Source organism: Malaya genurostris, chromosome 1 (genome assembly GCF_030247185.1).
Source record: "Malaya genurostris strain Urasoe2022 chromosome 1, Malgen_1.1, whole genome shotgun sequence".
Lineage (NCBI taxonomy): Eukaryota > Metazoa > Arthropoda > Insecta > Diptera > Culicidae > Malaya > Malaya genurostris.
This window is the reverse complement of record NC_080570.1, coordinates 163958077-163970140: the sequence shown is the minus strand read 5'-3', so window position 1 is coordinate 163970140 and position 12064 is coordinate 163958077. Positions and strand designations below refer to the sequence as shown.

The 12064-nt window shown below is 35.3% G+C and overlaps 1 protein-coding gene across 1 annotated transcript in view; it reads left to right on the top strand.

The window, feature by feature from the left end:
- LOC131426636 (probable G-protein coupled receptor B0563.6) overlaps positions 1–10878 on the top strand; it is a 67772-nt gene extending 56894 nt beyond the window's left edge. Inside the window, exons 4-9 of the mRNA XM_058589496.1 lie at positions 3678–3827; positions 3900–4144; positions 4209–4401; positions 4463–4557; positions 4621–4773; positions 9732–10878. Of these exons, the coding sequence (XP_058445479.1) occupies positions 3678–3827; positions 3900–4144; positions 4209–4401; positions 4463–4557; positions 4621–4773; positions 9732–10070 (1175 nt within the window). The 3' untranslated portion in view covers positions 10071–10878. The remainder of the gene's footprint in view (positions 1–3677; positions 3828–3899; positions 4145–4208; positions 4402–4462; positions 4558–4620; positions 4774–9731) is intronic.
- Positions 10879–12064: the final 1186 nt, after the last annotated feature.

Genomic DNA, 12064 nt, shown 5'->3' with positions numbered 1-12064 from the left:
TTCTTAGAAGCCTTCATATTTTCAAGTGGGCTAATGATAGCCCTAATTCCATCACAATTTGTCCGGGTAATGTCAATATTTGTGTTGTTATCTTGGTAATGATTCCAATAGGATTCACAAAATTGAGAAAGGCTGTCAACTTTGACCTTACACACCGGTTGCAAGGAGTATTTGATTTCCTGTTATTGAGGACTGAATTTTAATTAATATATTTGAATAATTATAACTAGAAATCTATAGTTTCTACAGAAAATATGTTGTTGGTAATCAATCGAATTTTCTAAAAAAATATACACAGAAAAAATCGAAAATAAAATTTATTTTTCAAAATTCTCAGTTATTTTACCGTACGATTTTTTTAAAGTTTTATGTCACAAAAAAACGTCAAGTTACAAGGAAACTAATGAATGCTTTAAAAAGTTGGAGAGATGATAAATAAAAAAGTTTCTCTGGGAAAAACTTTTTAACAATTTTCGAAAAACGATTTTTTTGTAGGAATCTGGTATCTGAGCAATGAAATATTATTCTCCAAGCTACGTTCAATGAAAAAGCTCATACGAAGCTACTTCCTAAAAGCAGTCATTTCAAGATACACGAGGAATTATTCGAGAAAATTTCATGAGAATACGCCATTTTGTTAAATTATTGAAATTTTGAATAAATTATTCTCTGACATCAAGACGATGCGAGCTGCTGTTTTCGAGATATTTTGAAAACAAAATCGACGAAAAATCGCTAATTTATAAAAATCGCAAGTTCAACGAGGGGGTAATCGCCATTTTGAAAAAAATACCTACTTTTAGGTATAAAAATTTACCTTTTATATAAAAGATTACCGAATACCCAACTATAAAAGTACATTTTTGAAATACAAAGCGTCTGTGTGAAAACTAGCATCAACAAACTATAGTATTCAGTGAGTGTGATTTAATGATGGGAAAATATAATTGTTGTAGACCTTTTCGTGATAATGGAAAACCTTGTTCGTCTAAGCGTTGTAAAGTACCAGATAGTATGATTGAACACTTTGCTTTCAAGCAGTACGAAATTAACATTGTGAATACTACAATGCAAATTTGCGACCCATGTCGATTATATTCATGTCGATTGACCTGCGTATGTTGAAAGTGTACAGCAACAAGCTTCCAGCGACAACGAGATGCCAGATTATACCGCAATACCGCTAGCTACATCGAGACATGATTTAGAAGAAATACCATCAGCAGCTTCACCCGTCTAATCCTTCCTTGTTCATTCATTGGTAACCTAAGGTATACTTTTTTCCTCTGGACTATACTAGACTAAAATAGTATTGGAATTCACTAGAGAGTTCTTTATTGAAGAATGATAGTTCTCTATTCTTCTCAATCGAAATAGAATAATCGAATTCTTTGGACGATGAATACAAATTAGTTGCGTCTTATCGGAACATTTGCTAGTTTGAGGGATCTGGAAGAAGTTACATACATTCCAGACCTTTGAAAAACCTATTCAAAAGAGAATGATTATTGGTAGAAATATATGCAAAAAGCACTCACCATTATTGAATCTGTTTACTATAAAATAAAATAAAAATATATCCACATGTGGCGCAACCACTTAACCGCCTCGTTTGCCCGGTCTACTCAAAGCTGGGTTTCTTTGCTTCAGTTAGGTCCGAACGAGCGGTAGCGATAGTTGTCGGATAGCATACGAACAAAACGATGTGGGGAAGCCGCATTAGATGTTTTTTTCCATCTGCACTCAGTTATCGGAAAATTCCGCAAACAATTAGCTGATAGGTACACTAATAATGTCAACAAGTTATTTTGGGAATTCCGTTCTGAGGATCATGATTAAACCGACAAAAATTATTCAAGTCCCTGGATCATGTCAGAAGTACGATTGTAGGTCAACAAAACGGGAGTAAACGTAATCATTTTTTATTTCTCTTTTTTTATCAATTCCCATTACGATATTAAGACTAATGACGGATTTTGTGGAATGGCTTTCGGCGAAATGGCTTTCAGCGAAAAGACCCTGATCCTGGCTCGGCGTATTGTTGATAATGCTATATTGAATGCTGCGGGAGCGTAATTAACAAAACAGCACTCAAAATCATATAATTGATACAAGGAGGCTCTCGAAGCGAAGAAACAGTTTCTAATCAAGATCAGAGCTAATATTTTCACTCGCCAGATCTTCACCTCTTCACAACCGGAAGTCGGATCCGAATGAAGTTTGTATGGGACCACAAGAAAATCGGTTCAGCCAACTCTGAGAAAATTAAGTGCTCAACACTTTCTGATCTTGACGAACTGATTCGAACGGTATATGACACTCAGCCCTCCGAAAGGCAAGAAAGGCAATTCTCATAATAAGTATATCCTATTTCTAAATCAAGATACTCTCGTTGTTCTTTTGGTCCTGAGATTTCTACTTACAGGTTGAATGAGTTAAATATTTAAAAAAAAGTACATAACTTAGGCAATTGGAGCCTGTTCTAAAACAAATCGGGAATTTTTATCTCGCGCACCGGAAAAATCGGGAAAAATTTCATATCACAAGCAATATTCCCCAAATCCTTCTATACAATCTAACTCAAGTACGGCTATTGTACCAATAGTCATTCCATTAGTAGAGTCGCAATATTATTTTGTCAATCATTCGACTTTCAATCTACAAATTGTGATAAAATCGGATACAATATCGATACCTCGAGTTCTAAAAAGCAATATCGCAGGGAAAATAGTCCGAAAATTGTTCATACGAACAGAGACAGTAGATCTCATTATTGATGATAATGTGTTTCTTGAGCTTATCAAATAACCTAACAGTAGCTTTCAAACGTCTAAGTCTTCCGAAATTGATGCTTTTATCTTCGAGAAATTTTGTTGCATTGAAAAACACTGGGATTTGTCGGTTACGCCACATATAACATTGCATCTCTCGAAACGGAAATGTTCATCAAAACCCTTCCATATTTAATTGATAGTTTGAAAGAAACTAACTCTTCTGTGCCCCGCATAAATGAATAAAAAAAATTTAAATGTAATATAAGATTCTTCACATCCACTCTGTGATTGAACATTTTTTGTTGGACGCGTAAATGAGATTGTTTACACCAATTCATCGCCTTTTCCTTTTTTTTGTATTTCAAAACCAATAATATGACTTGCAACTAACTTATCTGGCATCTCTGCTCATACGTGCCGTATAGTTTTCGTGGCTTGCTACGACGAAAGATTATGAAATGGTTATGAAATGTCATTGGCGGTAATTTGTTGGTGTTTATTTTGATAAATATGCTCTCCCCTAGCGAGGCGTCCGCCGCGACAATGGAACGCGCTTTTGGAATCAACAATCATTGTTTGTGCCTCTCACATTGTCTCCTAGTATGCAAGGGGAATAATTTTATATCATATTCGCCATTAATCCATGATTTATGCAAAAGTCAACATCGGTTTCGGTCGAAATGCGCAGAATACATGTACTAGATAAAAAAAAAGATAAAAACAAAAACAAAATCGACAATTTGATTATCCTTCGTTGAATAAATATGACGGCGTTCGAATGTGACCTCCATTCAATCGGCAGTTGCAATACGGCCTGCATTCACACCGCAAAGCAATCCCAGGAGCACATAAACGATGATCCAATTACACCGTTTTCTCTCGGTTTTATTTCTTTTCCAACAGGCTACTCGGCGGCCGCTTTACTAGCAATTATCTTTGCTGTTCCGTTCGGTATGCGAATGTTGATCCACCGGGACTCGGGCCGATGGCGTAACTTTGGCCAAGCGTTCTATTCGGCTCACCTGGAACTGTTTCTCGGCAACGGTTGCCTAGGTAACGTGTGTTAGATGATATAAACAATAACCGGCGACGACGCCAACTAAGATTTTCTCTGCTCATGTGAAGGTGTCGGAGTGATAATGCTGCTGGTGCTGACGATCGAACGGTATGTGTCCGTGTGCCATCCAGGCCACATCCGACGAATGTGTCCACCGAGGATCACCGTCTGGTTGATAGCGGTGCTTACCTTTCTCATCTATCTGCCGTCGGTTCTGCGCGGCGAGATCGTTAAATGTGTCTTACAATCCGATGGAACAATAATGTATCATAAGCGCGATAATATGAAATTTTTAGATTCGTTATTTTATTCAGTAAGTACACCTCTGCTAGCAGATAGAGGCTTTGTTTTAAAGCTTTTCTTTTTTTTTCTTGCAGATTTATAAGGTGATATTAGAGATTGTCTTCAAGTTGGCCCCGACGGTGCTAATTGCCGGCTTTAACTTAAGGATAATGATCGTGTATCGCCGTACCTGTGATAAGCGTCGACGAATGACGCTGTCCCGGATCAACACCAAGGACGAAGATCCGCGAAAGTATGCCGAAGAACGTCGGCTTATGATGCTACTAGGTGAGTGCTGATAGCTGATAGCACCGGACAAAGTTTGATTTATTAATCCCCCGCTTAACAGGTAGCACCTCGCTTCTTTTCCTGATCTGCGTTTCTCCGATGGCGATTCTCCACGTGACACTTTCATCGGAACATTTATCCAGTTATTCCTTCCAGGTGCTAGCAGCTAACCCTAACGAAGAAAATGTTTGCTAATTATATTTCTATCTCCAATTTTAGCTATTTCGAGCGTTAGCAAATCTGCTCGAATTGATCAATTATTCGCTCACCTTCTACATATACTGTCTGTTCAGCGAAGATTTCCGGAACACTCTATTCCGCACGATCCGGTGGCCATGGTTCGAAAAACCGCTCTATAATCGAGGAACTGAGGTAAGCTTGATGATTGTGTAGAAGAGCCAAAACGGAACATCGGAACATCGAAATGAACGAAAGACCAGAACAGCCGATGAACTGAACAGAAGATAATAAAGAAATAAAGGTCGAAGCATAGAAAAACAGAAGAATAGAGAAGCAGAGTAACAACAGAATAGAGCAAAAACAGAATATCGATTTTGAAAAGAAAAATTATTCCATTTAATTACACCATATTTAAAAAAAATCTTTACTATTTCACCACTACGACTAAGTAACAGACACAGATACCAGTACTTCTTCAAACTTAGAACTGATACACTGACGAATGTTGCCAATAGCACACCGAAATACTGGTATCTGTATGTGTGTTAAATATAGTGGAATAAAATGGAGAATGGAGTTTTTTTTGAAAATCAGAATAGATAGCAGAGGAGAAAAACTAAACAAACAACAAATCAGAATAATCACAAAAACACCAAAAAGAGGGGTTATACAAAAATTGAAGCACTTAGATTTAGGAGAACACAAATAATGTTTAAAAAAAAGAATCAACCAGTTAAAAACGGTGAAACAGTAAATACGGTAATGTAGTAGAAAAGGTAAAACAGTGAAACAGTTAAAACGGTAAAGCAGTAAAAAAGCGTAAAACAGTCAAATTAGTAAAACAATGAAAAAGCAAAACCTAAAATAGGTAAAACAGAAAAAAGTTTAAAATAGTAGAAAAAGCAAAATAATAAAAAAAAAGTCAAACAGTAAAAAAATGTAAAATAGCAAAAACGGCAACACAATAAAAAATGTGAAACAGTAAAAAATATAAAACAGTAAAAAGGTAAAACAGTAAATACAGTAAATAAGGTGAAGTAATAAAAAAGTAAAACAGTGCGAAAGTTCAAACATTAAAAAAGATAAAAAATAGTACACAAAGGTAAAACAGTAAAATAGGCAAAACATTTTAAAAAAAAGACAGTAAAAAAGGAAAAATATTGAAAAAGGTAAACCAGTAAAAACAGTAAAACAATCAAAAGGTAAAATAGTAAAATAGGTAAAACAGTGAAAAAGGTAAAACAATAAAAAATATAAAACAGTATAAAAGGTAAAACAGTGAAACAGATAAAACAGTAAAAACAGCAAATAAAGCAAACACAAAAAAGGTAACAGTGGCCCTTATTACGGGTATCACTACACGGTGAAAACCGAGTGAAGTGATTGTAGGTTTTTAACACGGATGTCGCTTCAGAGAAAAAAATAATTACTAGATGAGCTTGTTGTTATTATGAAGTGAAAGTGAAGCGTAAGTGGAAGTAGAAGTGAGAACGGTAATAACGGCCAGTAAAGTAAAAAGATGAAACAGGTTAAAAGACCAGTTATAACAGCTTAACATTTATAACATTTATAACAGTTATACTAGTTTAACAGTAGAAAAGTTTACCAGTAAAACAATTATAACAGTTGCAACAGTTATAACAATTTAACAGTTTAAACAGTATAACAGTTATAACAGTATAACAGATATGACAGTATAACAGTTATGACATCATAACAGTTATGACATCATAACAGCTATTACATTTTATCAGTAAACAGTTATAACAGTTATGACAGTTATAACAGTAAACAGTCCGACAGTTATAACAGTATAACAGTTATAAAAGTTTAACAGTTATGACAGCTTACCACTATAACAGTTATAACAGTATAACAGTTTAGCCAGCATAACAGCTATTAGAGTTAACCAGTATAACAGGTTTAACAGTTATGACAGTATAGCAGTTATGACAATGTAACAGTTATGACAATGTAACAGTTATGAAAGTGTAACAGTTTAACAGTTATATCTGTTGTAACAGTATAACAGCTGTAACCGTATAACAGTTGTAACAGTATAACACTTGTAACAGTATAACAGTTATGGCAGAATAACAGTTATAACAGTATATGAATTATTACAGTTGTAACAGTATAACATCTATTACAATTTACCAGTATAAAAGTTGTGACAGTATAACAGTTTTGCCAGTATAACAGCTTATAGAGTTCACTAGTAAAACAGTTATGACAATATAACAGTTATAGAAGAATAATTTATAACAATATAACAGTTATAACCATATAACAACTGTTCCAGTTATAACAGTATAACTGTTTGCCAGTATAACTGTATGACAGTTATAACAGTTTACCAGTGAAACGATATAACAGTTGTAACAGTATAACAGCTATTACATTTTACCAATATTACAAACATGACAGTAAAACAGTTTTGATAGTATAACAGCTGTTACAATTTACCGTATAACAGTTACAACAGTTTGCCAGTATAACAGTTATAACAGTTTGCCAGTGTAACAGTTATAGCAGAATAAAAGTAAAAGGTGATTTTTTTGAGGTTAGGATTTTCATGCATTAGTATTTGCTCAGATTTTTTGAGGTTATGATTTTCATGCATTATTATTTGCTCAGTATGCTCTGACATTTCATCATGAATAGACTTACTAACGAGCAACGCTTGCAAATCATTGAATTTTATTACCAAAATCAGTGTTCGGTTCGAAATGTGTTTCGCGCTTTACGCCCGATTTATGGTCTACATAATTCTGGTTGAATGGCTACGTAAATAAGCAAAATTGCCGCATTTGGAGTGAAGAGCAACCAGAAGCCGTTCAAGAACTGTCCATGCATCCCGAAAAATGCACTGTTTGGTGTGGTTTGTACGCTGGTGGAATCATTGGACCGTATTTTTTCAAAGATGCTGTTGGACGCAACGTTACAGTGAATGGCGATCGCTATCGTTCGATGCTAACAAATTTTTTGTTGCCAAAAATGGAAGAACTGAACTTGGTTGACATGTGGTTTCAACAAGATGGCGCTACATGCCACACAGCTCGCGATTCTATGGCCATTTTGAGGGAAAACTTCGGAGAACAATTCATCTCAAGAAATGGACCGGTAAGTTGGCCACCAAGATCGTGCGATTTGACGCCTTTAGACTATTTTTTGTGGGGCTACGTCAAGTCTAAAGTCTACAGAAATAAGCCAGTAACTATTCCAGCTTTGGAAGACAACATTTCCGAAGAAATTCGGGCTATTCCGGCCGAAATGCTCGAAAAAGTTGCCCAAAATTGGACTTTCCGAATGGACCACCTAAGACGCAGCCGCGGTCAACATTTAAATGAAATTATCTTCAAAAAGTAAATGTCATGTACCAATCTAACGTTTAAAATAAAGAACCGATGAGATTTTGCAAATTTTATGCGTTTTATTGTTTAAAAAAGTTCTCAAGCTCTTAAAAAATCACCCTGTATAACAGTTGTAACAGTATAACAACTCATACAGTTCACTAGTATAACAGTTATAACAGTATTACAGTTATGACATTATAACAACTGACAGTATAACAGCTATAACAGCATAGTATAACAGTTTATCAGTAAAACAGTTATGACAGAATAACAGTTATGACAGTATAACAGTTATAGCATTAAAACAATTATTACAGTTATGACAGTTATAACAATTCACCAGTGAAACAATTGCAACAATATAACAGTTGTAACAGTATAACAGCTATTACATTTTACCAATATTAGTTATGACATTTTAACAAACATGACAGTATAACAGTTTTGACAGTACAACAGCTGTTACAATTTACCTTATAACCAGTGTAACAGTTATAGCAGAATAAAAGTATAACAGTTGTAACTGTATAACAACTCATACAGTTTACCAGTGCAACAGTTATAACAGTATAATAGTTATGACATTATAACTACTGACAGTATAACAGTTATAACAGTATAGTATAACAGTTTATCAGTATAACAGTTATGGCAGTATAACAGTTATATCATTAAAACAATTAGTACAGTGTGTCATTATAACAGTTATGACAGTGTAACAGTTATAAAAATGTATCAGTTGTAGCAATTTAGAAATCATGACAGTATATCAGTTATAACAGTATAACAGTTACAAGAGTATAACAGATGTAACAGTTTACCAATTATAACAGTACTATAGTTATGACAGTATAATAGTTATAAAACCATAACAGCTATTAGTTTACCAGTATAACAGTATAACAATTTTCCAGTATGACAGTTATTACAGTAAAACAGTTGTAACAGAATAACAGCTATTTTATTTTACCAATATAACAGTTATAACAAATATGACAGTATAACAAGTATGACAGTATAACAGTTTTGACTGTGTCACAGCTATAACAGTATACAGTATAAAATTTCTAACAGTTTACTAGTATAACATTTATAATAGATTAACAGTATAACATTTATATTAGTTTAACAGTATCACATTTGTAACAGTTAAAAACAAAACAGTTAAATCAGTTATAACAGTTATATAGTTTGTAACAGTTGAAGCAGGTAAAATAATAAAACAGTAAATCAGTACACCAGTAATGGAGCAAAAACAGTAAGAACAGTGAAATCAGTAAAAATACTAAAAGTAAAATCAGTAAACAGCAAGAACAGTAAAATCGGTAAAATCAATAGAAACATAGTAAAACAGTAGAAACAGTCCAACAACACAAGAGTAAGTTTAATCAGTACAACCAGTAAAAACAGCGATAACAGTAAAAATAGTAAAACAGTTAAAACAGTAAAACATTAAAGTTATGAAGTTCGGGACTGGTATAGCGTGATGGGTATTTAGGGTCAGGAAGTTTTTCTGGCTCGAAAAGGCGAATGACCTTTAGGTTAAAACCTCTATAATTTAAAACGAAAAACTAGTGAAAACAGTACGAATAAAAAAGTAAAAACAGTAAAAGTAGTTAAAAACAGTAAAGCAGCAATAGATTAAAATAGCAAAGGAGAAAGTTAATAGCACAGTGAACAGTAGAACAATTAAAAGTAAAATAGTAAAATAAAAAAAAGAAATTAGATAAACAATCCAGTTGAACGAAAAAAAATAATAACCAACCACACTAAAATGCTATCTTTTTCCATCAGTTCCCTCTGAAGCATCACTCGACGGCCACCATGTTGAACGGGCACCATCATGCGCACGGTAAACGTCGACTCGCCAACGGTACTTCCGTGAACGGGTCACTCCTGCAGGCCACCTCCAACAACAATAGTCCGCATCATTCTCCCAGTCACAACCAACAACAGCAGCAACACCAGTACCTGTTGGCGGTTACCCCGACTACGGCATCGACCACACCGCTGCATCTGCAGATGACGCAAATCGCGATGACGACCACGACCACGACGACGGCGACGGCGACCACAACTACGATTACTTCCGGCTTCTGTACTGCGAACGGTGGGCGCTCGAGTAGTATCTGATATTACGCCGCCGTCGGTGCAGCGGCCAGTTCGTCGGTAATTAACCGTAGCCGAAGCGTCAGTCTGTCCAGCATTGTTGGGGCTGGGAACACTGGTAGTCGGCCGGTTGATGTTTGATTCAATCCAAGTAGGCGGAATGTCAAAAGCTTAAAGCTTGAAGCACGTGACTTCAACAATCGAATGACAGATTTGACTAGCAAACTCGGGTTAAGAGTCTCAGAAAAAAAACATAATCGATATGTAAATAATTTTTCGCACTTGATGCGGAATCGATACCAGCAGAGAAAACACGAATGACCTGCTCGTATTAGTTATACGATGAAATATATGATTAGCAGCTTGAGGGTTGCAGAGAGAAAACCAGAAGACAAATTTTATCTTCTGCATATACATATATTTATATACATTCATGCCTAAGAAGCAAAGCAGATGGGTGGACTAGCCTCGAAATAAAAAGCGTATTCAATGTGCCATTTCTTGATTTTGTCGCAGCAAAAAATAAAACAAATAAAAGAAAGAAAACAAAAAAAAACCCAAACGTAGAGAATCAAATTCTGGATCGAAGTTGTTTGAGTAAAACTTGATGAAGAACGCTTAATTGATGGTGATGGTGAAAAGTCGTTAAAGTAGAAAATAACCAATTGTAAATATCTGTCCGGTTTTGAACTCCAATTTCATTCACAGACTACTATGATGTAATGACTAGTGTTTAGCCTTTACAAGTACTAAAAGAAACTCGCAAATCCATCACTAACTGGTGGTCCTTCGAAGCGTCACAAATAAAAAAATATTGCTCGAAATAGATAAAGGCGTTTGATTGACGAAGAATCCTAAATTTGAAGAAAAAAAAAAACAGTTGATTTTCCAGCATATAGGTTCGACTGCCGAAGAAAACTCGAACTTGATCGAGCTACAGAATGCTTAATTTCGTATTCGACCGAAACAATCCGATTCGAACGAAATACAGAATCGGGGTGATAGTCTATAAATTCTAACAGTTCGATCATTTGAGACCACATTTGTGAGAATCGGTTTAGCCATCTCTGAGAAAATCAAGTCAGTTCCGGTTTTTTTGGGTACTCTTCAACTTACAAGACCTGTTAACCGGAGGAATTATTTTACTTTTTTTGAAAAATCTGATCATTTTTACATCTTTCTATACAGACATATATTTGAATTTGCAGTGTTTTCACTCATCAACCTGTAATTCCGAAACCGGACGTATCAGAAATAATTGGCTCAATTGGCACGTTTCCCTAGTTTAGCCCTCTCGGCGAAAAGTGAGTTAAAAATCAGTCGTGAGTCGGATTGACCTCTTTTCGGTTCAAAACATATGGTTTACCATACAGAAGCCATGTGCAAAGTTTCATCCAAATCGGAGAAGGTCGAGTCTGATGATCTGCTAAGCATTTCTGGAATTGCTCCATTGATTCTTTGATTTATTTCGCCAAAAATTCAACCAATATCGTTCCGTAACCACCGTAATCGCTTGATTTAGCTCCGTGTGACTTCTGTTCAGGCTATTCAGCAAACTCATACGATCGCTTCGAGGCAACCGTTTTGAGTCGATTGAAGACATCAAACGTGAATCGCTTCGCGCATTGAAGGCTATTCCGGAAACTGACTTTAACGACTGTTTCGAGGATTTGGAAGAATAAATAATTTTGAAATTGTGAACAAAGTCTCACTATTTTTTCCCTCAGTAGAATGGCAATGGTTTGCAATAGCAAAAAAAAAAATGATGCAACAGTTTCGATGATGAACTAGTCCCAGTTTGCAGACATCGATTAGAGACATAAATGGATGACGGAAATACGAATGAAATGGACGGGTTTTCCCTGGAATTTTGGAACCGAAATTTGAAGCCGAATGTTAGAACTGAATTCTGAAACTCAATTTAATGCTATATTCTGGGACGGAGTTTTGGATCTGAACTTAGAAACTAAATTTCAGAACTGAATTCTGGATTGTTGAACGGAGCACTGAACCTGTGT